Source organism: Rhinatrema bivittatum, chromosome 10, assembly GCF_901001135.1.
Source record: "Rhinatrema bivittatum chromosome 10, aRhiBiv1.1, whole genome shotgun sequence".
Lineage (NCBI taxonomy): Eukaryota > Metazoa > Chordata > Amphibia > Gymnophiona > Rhinatrematidae > Rhinatrema > Rhinatrema bivittatum.
In genome coordinates this window covers 54,033,569-54,049,073 of record NC_042624.1, presented here as the reverse complement: position 1 = coordinate 54,049,073, position 15,505 = coordinate 54,033,569, and the positions used below count along the sequence as shown (strand labels likewise).

General features: G+C 43.2%; 1 protein-coding gene across 1 annotated transcript in view; it reads left to right on the top strand.

Annotated features, from left to right (window-relative positions):
- The window catches only part of LOC115099788 (fibronectin type III domain-containing protein 7-like), a 55,341-nt gene that overhangs the window by 20,203 nt on the left and 19,633 nt on the right, over positions 1–15,505 (top strand). Inside the window, exons 4-7 of the mRNA XM_029617636.1 lie at positions 1–276; positions 3,136–3,390; positions 10,434–10,703; positions 12,633–12,893. Coding sequence (XP_029473496.1) covers positions 1–276; positions 3,136–3,390; positions 10,434–10,703; positions 12,633–12,893 — 1,062 coding nt within the window. The remainder of the gene's footprint in view (positions 277–3,135; positions 3,391–10,433; positions 10,704–12,632; positions 12,894–15,505) is intronic.

Here is a 15,505-nt window from a genome sequence, read left to right as displayed (position 1 = left end):
ATCTTCAGATTTCGAATGTGACCTCTCCCAACTCAGCCCAGCTGGTCATCACGTGGGTCTCTTCTGGCAATTCGGTCTCTTACTTTCTTCTAGATTTAAGAGTGATAAATAACTCTACAATTCCACCTGTGAGCAGCTATGTGACGCAAGTCAGCAGATCAAAACTGATTCAGGGTCTCCGAGCAGGAACCTCTTACAATGTCACCCTGAAATCTTTCTCAACAAACAACACGATGACTTCGATGCTTGAGTCGGTGTGGCTTCAAGCGCGAACAGGTAACGTGGCGGTTAAGGACAGCGATGGCGGTCAGCACGCCACAATGCCCAGATGTGTTCATCACGGCTCAATAGATACTGCTGAATCGGTCCCATATTAAAGCAATGATACATTTTTTTTTGCTAGGGAACAGGGTGTTTGCCCTGGCAATTCCACATCAGGAGAGTGGAAGTTGTGACAAAATACATAGAAGCATGAGATATTCAGATGTATTTAAAGTTATGACTCTACCGCATTTCCAAGTAATTTTTACTAACCAGAACTATTTGAAATGTATAGTTTGTTACTGCACTTGCTGAACAATGCCTTATTACCAAAGTCAGATTTTTACACAAAGTTGTGAATGAAGTTATGATCAGTTTCAAGGTTATATATTTTTTTACAATGATTTTGGAATAAATAAGTAGAAATGCAGGTCCAAAAAAAAAAAAAGATACCTTTTTAATGGACTAACAATTCATTTCTTGACTTTGGTGAGTAAATAAAATAAATAAACACTCCTTTCCTCAGATGGAGTCGATTTGGACCTGAGTAAGGGAGTGCTAACACCTAAATTTGTCTTTTGACCTTTATTCCTATGCATTCAAGTGTGAGGCTACCATACTACTTCATCTGGAATAAAGACATGTAGGTGCAGCTGAGAAAAGGCAGTAAAATAATGTTCTGTAACTATACTACTAAGTGGGATCGAGTTTTGCTCTTGATATAAAATTGGGAGGGACACATGTCATTGGTAAAGGCCTAACGTCATGACATTTTCCTTGCTATAAGGAACTTGATCTCCACATCACAATTGTGACTTTTGGCCATTTGCAGGTAGACAGACATTAACCTTTGCAGCTTGTGAGCCAGCCTATGGGACTGTGCAACTCTACCTACTTTTGGCCTAACTGAGCAATTGAAAAATTACATCTTCAACAGACTCTATATCCAAAGAGTCTGCCATATGACCTAGAGACTTTAGAAGACAAAAAAGACAATAATTTTATCAGGTTTCCAATTAGGGTTGAAACAATTTAGCCAGGAAAAAATGATTTCACTTGTCCAACATTTTGTATTTTACTTTTCCGTTACGTCCTTCTTTGGAAGGAATCATGCTAGCAAAGAAAGACCTATCTGTGATTCCAGATGTTAGTAATAAGAAAACAAAATATATTTCAAAAGCATGACAGATGTACAGTGCCGCACATGATAGTGGCTGAAGTTATGCCATGCATGCTGTAAGTACCTTAAGATCTGCTTTTTCTGAATACCAACACATTTAATGAAGGACCCTTTACTTAGGTTCAAAAGCTTCTGGAACCAGATTCAAGCAATATTTGATGATCCAGAAGGCACCACACAATTTCTTTCTTTTAATTAGGGAACATGTCCAACAAAAAAAAATAAAAATTGGAGAAATCATGTAAGCGGTGAATTCTGAGAATCAGCCTCTCAAATATGCTAGCATTTGAAAAGGAAACTAGAGTGCTCTGGCATTTTATGATCATGTGGTTTTATAATATTAAAACAGTGTCAAGCCAAAGCAATAAAGTGTGCTCAGGCTAGCGCACAGGTTTAACCCGTGGTTGGACGAGCGATTTGGACATGCATCCATAACCCCTTATGCAATAAGTGGATTAGCACGTCCAAACCAGTGCGAAGCTAATTGAGCTCCCCCTATGTAAAAATAACCGTGCACCCGACATGCACATTTTAACTCTCAAAAATTAACTCCAGCCCTGGAGCTGGTATTAAGTTTGAGGAGCACCAAAAGTAGAACTAGAAAGCAGAAAATGCTGCTTTTCTGTAGTTCCTCTGACTTAATATCATGGTGATATTAAGCTGGCGTAACCACAGAAAGCAGAAACCTGAAAAAAAAATGTCTTGATGGTGGTCAGGTTAGGAAAACGGATGCTCAATTTTACGACCGTGCACGGATTAGGAAAACAAATGTTCGTAAAATTGAGCATCCATTTCCTTAACCCACCCACAGCCTCTTCTCCTGGACACTTGGGGGTAGATTTTCTAAATCTATGGGTGCGCGTACTTTTGTTCGCACACCAGGCGCGAACAAAATTTCGCCAGATTTTATAAGATACGCACGTAGCGCGCGTATCTTACAAAATCCAGGGTCGGCGCACGCAAGGGGGTGCACATTTGTGCAACTTGCGCGTGGCGAGCCCTGTGCGCGCTGCCCGTTCCCTCCGAGGCCGCTCCGAAATCGGAGCGGCCTCGGAGGAACTTTCCTTCTACCTCCCCCGCACCTTCCCCTCCCTTCCCCTACCTAACCCACCCCCCCCCCCCCCCCCCCGGCCCTATCTAACCCTTCCCCCTACCTTTGTTGGCAAAGATACGCCGGCCGGAGGCAGATGTAACTTTGTGTGCGCCAGCGGGCTGCTGGTGCGCCATCACCCAACCCGGGGGCTGGTCCGGAGTCCTCGACCACGCCCCCAGGCCGGCACCACGCCCCCGTCATACCCCAAAAATCGCGCCGCCCACCCGGCAGCCGGCACGCCCCCGACACGCCCCCTCTTGTGAAGCCCCGGGACTTACGCGCGTCCCGGGACTTGCGCGCACCGCTGAGCCTATGCAAAATAGGCTCGGCGCGCGCAGGGGGCTTTTAAAAGAGTTACGCGCATAACTTATGCGCGTAACCCTTTTAAAATCCGGCCGTTGATGAGAGGAGGCATTAAGGATGCACAATTTCCCCTAACACCTTCTTTTAAATGCAGCAGCTCATTTGCCTACTGCATCGCGTGCCCGGTAGAGGTGGATAGACGTGCGTTACGAAAGCGATATTGCATCAGCCTGCGTGTCGGAAGCGTGGTGCAAATTCTTTAATCCTCTCACTTTCTGATTTTTCTTTTTCTTCTCAGTGCCTGCGGCACCCCAAATCATCCAGTCCAATGGCGTTTCCTGCTCTGAGATTTTGGTCAGCTGGACCTCACAGATAGGAGCAGATTATTACCTGCTGGCAGTGCATCAAGGCAACACAAGCTTGAACTACAGCTTCACTGCGATCACCGGCAACGTGATGGCGCTGCAGCCGTCCACGTTCTACAACCTCACCGTCTACGCCGCAAACTCGGCCGGCTTCAGTTCAGCTAGCAAGTACATGACTGTGCTCACATGTAAGTAAAATGAACCAGATGCCTCTGCTGGAACATTTACAGTTTTGGAAGAGAGACAAGGGCACCATCACCACATTAGCGTTCAGTCTTTCCTCCACACAAGATTGCTTCTTTTTCCTTTCAAAGCATTGGTACTAGTTAGTTTTTTAATAATTATTAGTTTAATATCAACCTGCTTCTTGGCTTTCTTTTTTGGGTCTCACTTGTAGGGCTCCCTTCTCTTTTGGGTCTTTTCAGACACTAATGAAATAATAGGCATACTCCTTTTATTAGGGTCACTCCCCTTCCCATTTTTAAAACCTGATGTCCAGCACGCACCCTTCTGCTATTAATGCTACATTCCTGCTTTGCTGAGATCAATGTGATCCCTCTGTGCGGTAATGATAAAAATCAATTCTGCAGCGCTCTGATTTTGTTTAGAGTTCCAATACCTAGCATGGCTAAATGGAATACATTTGCAAAAACAGGATATACATGAAAGGTAATTTTATAACAACCTATGTAATTTATGCCTTGCAAAAATGACTAAAGTTATTGGTAATTTTCAAAGCAAACTTAAGCCGTTCATTTTGAAAATTATCCAAAATAACCTGCACAAACTAACCATGCAGCTTTTGGTGGGCTAATTTATGCCCCTACTTTGTAAAATCCAAAGCCTACATGTAAATCTTAATTCTGCCACCCCCACCCTCTCCTCGGGAATGCCTGTTTTTTTGTTTACATAAAGGTTTGTGCAAAATTGGGCTATGTGCAGACTTTTATACACATAAACCCTATGCAATTTTATAAGGAGCCATTTACGCACATAAACCCATGCTTTATGCATGTAAATGGCTTTGAAAATTACCCACGAAATTTCTTCTGAGAAGTTAAATACAAACTGGAATATAAAAGGGTGAGCCTAATAATTTTGTTTCAGCTTTCAGGTAAATTAAATAAAATTATACCAAAACCCCTCACTAACCACACTTAATCAATAGAAAAAAACCGTATGGGAATGGACAAACATCTGTGCGCAAGCAGTCATTCGCATTGTTCACAAAACGTACCGCTAAGCCTGTCAATCTTCGGTTTTATATTTATGGCGCAAAATTGAAACTGGTCGATTTTTAAAAGGTTGCTCGTGCAAGAATGGCCACATGCGCGCACATGCAGGCCTCGCGCAAGCAACGCACGTTTTAAGAAACCGCGAAGTACGCACTCACCTACCAGTGCACGCGTCAAGAAGACGGGGGCACAAAAGGGGCGGGGGATTGGTCATTCCAGGGTGGCGCGAAGACTTACGTACGTAAGGCCGCATTTAAAAAAAGCCGATCATGGCGCTTGTTGGCTTGTTGTTCATGCAACTTTACTTCTGGTCCTGATGAGGAGCAAATCTGGAAATCACGACTTTCAGGGCGTTTAGCACAGTGTGAGGGTTCTGGATCAAATGGGGGCCTTGCACGATGACGAATCAGAGGGGTCTTGAAGGCCTTGGTGGGAAGTGGGCAAACTGGTGGACTTACTTGGAAAAACTGGGTTTTCCCTCGTGCGAGCATGTTTTAAAATCCACCTGCATTTGCGTGTTGTAAAAGCTGCCGCAGCTCTAGCTGAAATACACGCAGGAAGGTTACATTAAATGAAACGCGTGGACTTGCCAGCAGAATTTAAAATTTCAGGCCTCTCCACTCGCACCCCGATATGCGTGTTTATGGGCTCACGCGTGTTCCTTTTAAAATGACCCTGAAAGCGAGGACTTTGTGAATTCAGCATTAGGTATAATGTGTCTGCGTGAATAAGCTTTGTTAGAACGAGTCGTGGTTTCCCGAAATTCCACTTTGAGTTTTGCACCATATACATAAAATATCTAGCCGACGATTGGCTGGTTTAGCAGTACATTTTGGCAATAACGCGAATGACTGCTTGCAGAGGTCTTGTGCACATATTTTTGTACATTCCCGTACAATTTTTTCTGTTAATGAAGTATTGTTAGTGAGGATGTTTTTTGGCATAGTTTTTCATCTGTACCTCACCTTTTTCCTGCTTTTTGTACTGGACGTTGTATAAAATAACATTTTCTTGGGCCAGCTCGTGGCTTAGTGACAAAGCTGTGCCATGCCGAGAGGACCTGAGTTTGAATCCTGCTTTAGGTCTTTCATGCCCTTGGGGGCATGAAAGACCATTTGCGCTGCCTCCTGAATTTTAATGACTAATTGTTTTTGTAACTATTTCTATGATTTAGTTTTTGCACATCCCTTTTTTTTTTGTTATGCCAATTCCTCCCCCCCCGTGCCAGATTGGCCAGGGCTAGGAATGCTGCAAAGGCAGCTTTCCTTGCCCCTGAGGGGAAAGGAGTTCATAGCGATTCCCAGTGGCCAGAAGATGCCATGGTGCATGGCCCACAGCTAAGGACCGTCACGTCAATGATTAACGTAAGTGGGGGGAGATGTATTAGGTGAAAAAAATTCCTAGATAGTTACAAATGAAGTCAAAGCTGAGCTGGAAAGAGGAGGAAACTGCCAGGTCACAATTTGTTTTCACTAATACTACTGCTTTAACAAAAATTATAACAGCGGGCTATCTTCATAAATTGGAATTTTATCTTACTGTCAATTCTTATCTGTTAACTCGCTCACTGGTCTGCACTATGAGTTGCACATAGTGTGGGGTGTCTGAACAATGGCGCCTTCCTGCTGCAGTCCTTGTGCTGAACTCATCCTCTCAATGACGTTACTGTCTCAGCCATTCCTTCCTCAATTTTTGCTTGTTGGTCCATGAAGTGGGACTGCATGGGCCACACTGCCCTCACAGAATTTAAGAAAAAGAAAAGACCAACAAATTTGCCAGCAATAAAGGTTCTAAGCATCTTCCACTGCTTTTTGATTCACAATGGAGAGGCACAGGAAGCCAGAAGATGTCACTCAGGGCAACTGTGGTGACAAAAGTCACTTCCTTTTTACTAAACATTCCCCACTGCCTATGCATAAATTGAATAGTCCATGTTTGAGAAGCACAAAAATGCCTTCAGAGGGCAATGTCATGAGTGCCAGAAAACTGTGGTGGTTTTGTACTGGCTCATGCTGGGTCACTGTCCCCTAACCTTTTTGGTGGCATCAGTGGCCTGCATAGGTCAAGGAGAAGAAGGTGAGGTCAACATCCTATATGGGCCAAAGAGAAGAAGGTGTGTTCATCATCCCCAGGCCCTGGAGGAGGAGGAGAGTTGCTGCCTGTTGGTGGAGTTCCTGAAGACACAGTAAAAGAGAAACTACTGGGGACAAATAGGGTTGAGAGAGGACTCTGGGGACGAGGGGTATGAGAAAGAGAGAGAGACTGCTGGGGACAAAGGTGTTGAGAGAGAGGGAGAGACTGTTGCACTGGAGACAGTGGGACTGAGAGAGAGAGAGAGAGATTGATAGGGAAGGGAGTGATTGAGAGAAAGAGAGAGAACCTGCTGGAGACAAGGAGGGGGGGTTGAGACAGGGTCAGATCACTGTCCATTACTACTTGAAAACATTAGCAAAGGTGGAGGGGTAGAGAGAAGATTGGTGCAGGCCCTCCACAACCCCTACTACCCTATTACCTCCCACCCCAGAACATTTTATGTCGTTTTTAATGTAAATCACCCTTGCCAGAGAAGAATGCACCTGTCTGAAATTGGTTCATTCTCTATACCATGTGAGTACCAAAATCTTAAAGAAGAGGTCTCTGACAAAGCAGGTGCTGCTGGTCAGGCAGCAGCTGGAGTTGGGTGACGTTCGCAATGCTGAATAAAAATTTACTGACTCTGCAAATACAAAATGAATTGCGAAAGAGACAGATATGTGGCAGTTTCTCTTCCGAGGTCTCAGTAGTCCTCCCTAATGATCTGCATGGTCCCTCCCTAGAAAATTCCGATGCATCTGAAACAAAACTAGAACAGTCTAAATTTGATAGCATTGGACTCTTGGATACAATATGGTTCTTCATCCAGGATGTAGCACTAATCCTTGTCTAGCACTGGGTGCTGACGTGCAAAAGGTCCTTGGATCAATTCCTGAGTCGCTCGCTTGGTCATCTGGGGCGTGAGATGCTTTGGAGGCATGTGTCCTGGGCATTGCTCAAGGATGTCACATGGAAGGAGCCCTGGAGCATGGCTCTGGCCGAAGACGCCACTGTAATGGCTAAAGTAAGTCAGGAGGAGACCCAAGATAGGAGGACAAATCCCAGGTAGTTGCAAATGAAGGCTCATGGCGCCAAGATCCCATCCCTAGTTTTGATTGAGCCGGAAATACAGAAGAACAGGAGGAGCCTGCTGGGTCAAAAAAAACCCCATAATACTAGTTCTAAACTTGGATTTTTAAAAGGGTGCATCTATTGGGCACGCAGTAAAGAGCAGGCAGAATTTTCCTAATTCCTCCTGCTGTTTTAGAAATTTATTTATTTATTTGTTTATTTATTTATAACTTTCTATACTGAAGTTCAAATAACAGAGTTACTTATCACTACGGTTTACATTACAACCATAAAATCATAAGAAATGCTTAGCAAGTTGAAAAAGCTGTACTCCCCTGGAGTATACAGAAAGGACCCCATGGGTTTTTTTTTTTTTGGGGGGGGGGGGGTATTACAGCTGGCACTTTTTCTTCCATGTGAGCCTCTTTTCTCCCTGTACACAGCCTCCCATCTTGTCCCAGGATGCACAGATGGCTCTTATCTGTGATTGTGTTGAGCACAACAGCTGCAGTGTCTTTCTTCCACTGCCACAGTTGCCCCTTCAAGCCGCTGCCCCATCAGTGCTTCCCTATCACTACCTAAATTGTCTCATAATATGGCAACCCCTACATCCAAAAAAACTGCCCTTTCTCACCAAGAGTCCTCCATGACTGCTGCACCTGATTACCAAGTTCTATGGGAATCTGTTCAGCCATTCTTGCGCAAAGAAGGGGGGTCACAGACAGACAGACGCAAGGACATCACCTTCCCCTAAGGTGTTCTTTACTCTCATCTTGTAAAGAATGCCTAAAAAAAATGGAAAAATCCAGTCCTTAAAGGATACCTTCTAAACCCTTTTTCTAAATCTATTCTGATGGATCTGCTGAAGGAGATAGGTGCAGTTTAGCAGGACTGCAGAAGGGCAAATGTGGTCCATCTTCATAAAAGTGGTATCAAGGAGAAGGCTGGAAACTACTGCCTGGTTAGCCTTACCTTTGTGATGGTGAATTGATGGAGACTTTACTGAAGGAAGGAATAGAGCACTAGCTACAGTCCCCAGTGGACTGTATGGTTTTACCAGAGGCAGGTTGTGTCTAACAAAGCTGATTGGGTTTTTTTTGATTGGGTGACTACAAAATGTGATCAAGGGTAAGTGTTGGGTGTTATTAACTTGGCTTTCAGCAAAGCTTTTGATACTGTGCTGCATAGAAGGCTTATTAATAAGCTAAGCAGCCTAGGGGTGGATCCCACAGGATTAGAAACTGGTTGAGTGATAGACAACAGATGGTACTGGTGAAAGGAATTCATTCTGAGGAGAGAAAGGTGATTAGTGGGGTGCCTCAGGGATCGGACCTGGGGCCGGTTCTGTTCAATATCCTTGGGAGTCGTATTATGGATGAATTACAAGGAAAAGCTTGCCTTTTAGCAGATAACAAAAAGACTTGCAATAGAGTGGACACCCCTGAGGGAGAAGACAAAATTTGAAATCATCTAAGAGCACGTGAGGAGTGGTCGAATGCTTGGCAATTAAGATTCAATGCGAAAAAGTGCAGTCATGCATTTGAAGTGCAGAAATGTATGGGTGCGGTATGTGATAAGTGGTGAAGAGCTAATGTGCAATGACCAGAGAGACCTTTGGGTAACAGTGTGATAATTTAGTATCCAGAGCCAGACAGATAATTCAGTATCCAGAGCCAGACAGAGGCTGTACCTCAGAAAAGGCTAGAGACAGTCCAGAGAAAGGCAACCAACATGTAATGCACAAGAAGCAAACGTTCTTCAATGGAAAAGAAATTGTAGAGCTGGAGGTCATAATATGAAATTCCAATGGGGTAAACTCCGAAGCATCAGGAAGTATTTTTTCATGGAGAGGACAGAGGATGGTAATGACGTTCTGGGTAGCCACCACAGAATGGCAGTTTCAACCCTTAACAGCAATGCTATGAATGCTTTGTGCTTCCAGGAGTGCATCGGAGTAACCCACATGGAGCAACAGTTACAACCCCAACTAGCACTGGATAGACCATTTTGGTCTTTATCTGCTGTCATTTGAAATGTTACTATATATTAGACTTCAAAAAGACAGAGATTCAAACTGGTTTAATTGTCCGGTTTCTCAGTATTAAGGTGTCACAATCCTTGCGGAATCTTTTACTTTTACGGATTCCATTGACAGAATGTAAAATATGAAATGAACATTTTTATCTATTCAGACTGCCTATGTTTTTCAGGACAGTTTTAGGTGGATTCAATATCTGGAACAGGATCTTGAATCAGTCTCTCCTAGTTCCCAATGTCGGGGTCATACCCACACTGGAAGTATTTTTTGGGGGTGATGACAGAATTGGAATTTTCTCTTATTGTCAGTACTCATTCTGTTATCAGTACTCATCCTGATAAATCTGTTTTTCTTTTGCCTGTATCTATTTTTGGTGGGAAGCAGGTTAGATTTTAGACTAATCTCTCTTGAGTTTTTACAATCAGATGTCCAATTTGAGGAAGATCTCAAATAAGTGAGTTGGGAGATGTTAAGCATAACATCAGAAAGCTCAGTTTTTGGAGTGTGACTGTAACAGGGAGGATCCATAGCTATATGCAACTCATGGGGTACACTGGGGTAGGAGTATAACAGAAGGACTTTTCCCTGTTCCCTGTCTTTGGAAAAAAAAAATCTTTATTGACTAAGGCCCGGCAAGTTGATTTATACACGTTTTGCCTTTAATTACTTCTAGTCAATAATACCCCATGAATTTGCAGAATTGGTGAAATGTTTCAGCACTGTATATGTCTTTCATATTTGTCCAGAAATTATTGAATAAATGTGACCGCTAGACATTTCAAAAATTCGTGTCATTTTGTGCTTCTCTTTAAAGTGACATCGCCTCCTGCCAAAATCATAACATCAGCGCTCTCCAGTTACGCTGTGAACTTGACATGGACAGCTGTAGATAAAGCAGTCACCTATGGAGTCTTCATTTATGAGAATGGGAATGTCAACAACCCGCCAATTATCAGGAAGACAACCGCCACTACCGTAGTCCTGGGCAGCCTTATGCCTTGCACCATCTACATCTTTGGCTTGGTGTCATTTAACTGGTACAATAATGCTGGAGAGGAGAATCGGATTCAGGTTGAGACAGGAAGTAAGTCTGATTTTCATGTTTAGCTATGCCTACTGGTTTTTTTCCTTCAGTTCAGTAAAATATGAACTACAAACACTGAGGGGTTTGGAATCAGAGACCCATGAGTAGTTTAGTTTTATTTGAGTCCCACTGTACACCGAGGAGTAGCTCTTCAGTAATTACTTATGTCTTCATTCTTAAAGGCTGCTCATTCAGGGTAAATTCCTGGTTGGTGCGTTGTACTGCAATTAGCACATCCACAAAATAAAACAGTTACAATACAATTAATAAAATAACATTCAACAAAAAATCAAAACATCAAAAACAAATACAGTTTTAAAGTAAACAAAATAAAACACTTAATCTTTCTCTTACCTGATGAGAGCTGCCCCAACTATATCTGGAACCCTTGCCAGTTGGCTAAGATGGAAATAGCCTTTCACCTTTTTACGAAAGAGCAGGTAATTTACCTCCATCCTCAATTCCATTGCTGCTGAATTCCAGTTTTGCACTAAATAACGAAATAATTCTTTTTCGAACCATCCTTTTCCTTACTTCCCTAACAAAGCCTCAGATGCTGAGTGTTCTCCTTGAGATATAAATCTTCACCAAATGCAAAATAACTGGCTGTTTCATGTACAAACCAGCCAACTAGACTGTGGTGGAAAATTCCCCTAGAGGTAGCTGGCTATATTTATGTCCGCTATATCTGGGCACATAGTTGGCGAAACTTAGCTGGCTAGTGTTTTTGAAAATTCACTATAGCTGGTTGCGGTTTTTTTTCTCCATTCCTGTCATGCCCCATCCAGGAATGCCTACTTTAGTAGCTGTCTGGTGAAAACAGGGCTGCTCTGTTTATGGATGGTAAATGTCGGATGTAACCAGCTAATTACTGAAGTTAGGAAGCCAGATTCTTTTGTAAGTTGACCCCTTGAAAGACAATAACAATCTTTTTCATCCATTGCTTGAAGGACTATCCCAGGCTGAAAGTGGCTCATCTGAAAGCTGCCACTTTTCTTGGCACTGAATGTGAGGCCTCATAGACATTGCTTCAAAGCAGCGGGGTTTTACCAAGACTCAACTGATCTGTGAAGGATAGTCCCCAGACTCGGATAACTGAGGGCCCGATGCGATGAGCTGCTCTCAGCAGAGCGCACAGTTTTGACCCTTCAATTGTGCACACATTTTTTGTGTGCAAATGTTACACCCGATGCAGCAGGGAGTTTTGCGCACAAAAATTGCGCACGTAAAACTCTGCATCCTGCTTAGCGCCCTCGCACGGAAATCCCTCGCAAACGAAGGCATTACCTGTTACGCCCACTCCCTCCCAATGCAGAGAGGTGTGCTGGCTTAACTCAAATTTTCCTAGCACTATAAGGTTTACTGCTGGTTAGAGGTGGAGAAAAGTTTCCGGAGCTATGTTAATTCTAGGGTCGGGACCTGTGATTGGGATTTATGCCCAGAAAAAGTGCTTTGCACGTAACTGTTATATATGTGCACAAAAAAAAAAGGTTTTCTGCACTGCAAAGCATGTTTATGCATATAAATCATATTTTATGTACACAAATCATGTTTGATGCACAAAACATGAAATGTATGCACATAAATCATGCCTGAGAGACTCCCCCAACCCCTCCCCCAGCTACAATGTATGATTAGCATGTGCTAAATGCACATTTTAACTTGGCTTTGTGTGCTCATTTTAATTCCTGATGCATTAGAATGCCATTAGCTTGCTGCGTCAGGGCTTACAAATATTTTTAAGCTGTGCGTTAAGAAATTGTGCGCTGAGTTTCAGCGCCTAGGTTTAACTCACACCTTATTACATCAGGCCCTGAGAAATTCACAGGTATGAGGTTCAGATGATCTAGGCTAAGATTTGTAATGGGGCAGGGGGAGTAATGAAGTCCTGCTGTCATAACTCATACAGCTCTTTCTCTTGCCCACCAGAGCTTGATCCAGTTCAAAATGTAGTTGCCCAGTACACAAACAATGTTCAGTCTGCAATAATATCATGGAAGGGCAGCACTGGTGCAACGTCCTACACAGCCACTGCCATGAATCCCCAAGGCCATGTCGTCTTCTGCTCCTCGTCCAACACCAGCTGCGAGATAACGGGGCTTCAGTGTGAAAGGACCTATGCGGTTAATGTCTTGGCAAAAACCGATAGCTGCACCAGCACCGTGAATGAGACACTGGCTTTGGAGACAGGTAACCCACTTACTGCTTCATTCTGCAGCCTGCAGGAGCTCACCTGTCAGCTTAGAAATGAGAAGGAGAAGAGAAGCCTTGAGGGGAATCCAGACTTTTTCCATAAATGAAACCACAGAGAGATAAAAGTACCCCCCATGTGTGCAGTGAAATGTTTCAAAGGTATGCACAGAAAGTAGTACTCTTCACCCTGTTTTTAATTCAGAATTTTACAGTGGGGTTGTTGAAATTCTTTAGATCCGCACTCCCCCCCCCCTCCCCCGTGCAGCTGAACCTCTGAGAGAAGTCATGTTAGCGAAGGGAGATGTGTCCTCACACACATCGACTCGACTTGGTTCCTTTCATGTCCCACCCCAGGAAATGCTGTCTGGTGAAAACGGGCTGCTTGGTTTAGCAATTCTACGGAGGGTAAATGTCGGGTGTAGCCAGCTAATTCCTGAAGTTAGGCAGCCAGAACCTTTATTTACGATGACACACGTCACACGCGCACACACAAATACGCTGCATGACCCATTCATGTCTTACTCCATGTGAGGCTCTTTGTGGCGGCTCCCAAGGATTTGAAGGAATTGCAGAGGGACAGAACAAAGGCTGAAGCGCAAATCTCTGGCTGACAAAGGATAGGTGTTACTATTTGTTTTACTTAATTATGAAATATTGTACAGTAAACAAAGAGGATTGAGGCTAGAATGGACAAGAGTTCAGTTTTTGCCTGTATAGATCTATTTATTGTTTGTGGTCTTTATTCTATGTTTGGGGAGGGGGAGGTTCTGTGTTTTCTGTGTATTCTTATGTTTGTATTCTGATGTGTGTATTCTTATGTTTACTCCAGCATTTTCTGGTTTCCTAATCCAAATGATAAATTTGGATTTTTAGCTTGCCTTTCCAAATAATGCACAAGGTGTTATACAGCAGTTTTAGTATTTGGGTATAATAAGTCTATGCTCCAAATGCTTACAATCAGGACTGGGTGGCTGAAGCAACGAGATAATGCAACTCACTCAAAATCACAAGGAGTGTCAGTGGAAAAAGTGGCTTCTCTAGTTCTTAGCCCATCTTTTAACCACTACGCAGCTCCTTTTCCCTGCTGGGAAGAATAGTAATGCTGTTCTAGGACTTGGTATAATATTTACAGTATTATTTCCTTTTCATAAGTACTGTTGTTGCTGTTTGAATTCTGGGAGTTAGTGCTGTTTTGGTATAGCAAGTTTGCTATACAGGTTCTGAGTGCCTTTTTTGCAGGGTTTTATGTTACTTCTCATGCCTGGTAATAGGGAGAGTTTGTGTCACTGTTACTAAGGTGACAAATGAATATGAAAATATTTTGAATGATGAGTAATAAGGAGAAAACTCCTAGTTCAGCCATGCTAGAGAGGCCAGCCAATCATTTCAGAGACTCCTTTCAGCCAAAATGGTATCTTTTAATTAACAAGTTTTATGTGTTTCTTGATACATTTTTGCAGTTTACCCCAGAGGGTCTCTGGTGCTCGGGGGCCAATGCATTTATCTTGCCTCCCCTGTGCTCCCGCAATCCTCCTTGAAGAAATGTTGTGGTCACAGAAAGTCACATTAATACAAACCCCCAAAAAGAAATGAACTGAGATTGTTGTGAGCTGCCTATGAGGCAGAAGCTTCTCTGCCTGACGATAAGCAATAAAAGAGTTTCCTTTGCCCCTTCCCTGTATGGTACTGCAAGCAAACAAAAACAGCCTCTGATAAAGAATGAGACCATGAGCCAAGGACTGTGCTGTAAACTTTCTAAATTCCTCCAAAATTCCAAATTTTCCCCCATACTGTAAACAATTCTATTATTCAGATACACATTTCCCAAAAACAACACAGAAAAAATCAAAATCTTCCCACTTCCTATCTCAGACAAACAGAGCAATAGCAGTCCTACTCTCCTAGCATCCAGCAGTCTTGTTACGTCTCCCCTCCCAGTCCCCCGCAATCTTGCTCCCTCTCCCCTCCCAGTCCCCAGCAGTCTTTCTCCACAGCCCCTTCTTCTCCCAGTCCTCAGCATTCTTGCTCCCGAGCCTCCTCTTCCCAGTCTTCCCAGCCAGACTCATACGCAGTGCAGTACTGCAAAAACAGAAACATCATCATTTCTCATAAATAAAATCAAGAAATATAAATCAGTCATAATAGTAAACCATAATAATAAAAACAGTATTGCAAAACAGAATGCAGAACATCTAATAAACAAGAAATAAGGATAAAATAAAAATTTGTAAACATTTCCAAAAAATCAATATATTATTTCAATACAATAAAACTAATGAGGATACAAAATTTGCCCTTCTCCATCCCTGAGAACTTTTGATTTTCAGTCACTGAGATTGTCGTGGAATAGTGAAGAGAAGGTGGGGGAGCAGGGGAGGAGGAAATATGTAAACTTTCTCCTTTCCCTGTACGTACCAGGATCAGTCCAGACTGCTGGGTTATGCCTTCCTTCCAGCAGATGGTTACCCCTCTTCCCTTCCCTCCCAGTCATTCACCCCCTCACTCCCACTCACCTTCCCTTTCCTCAGTCACTCAACCTTCCCTTCTGACTCAGTCACTGGCCTTCCTTCCCTTCTCTTTCAGTCACTCACCCTCCTGCCGCCGGGCAG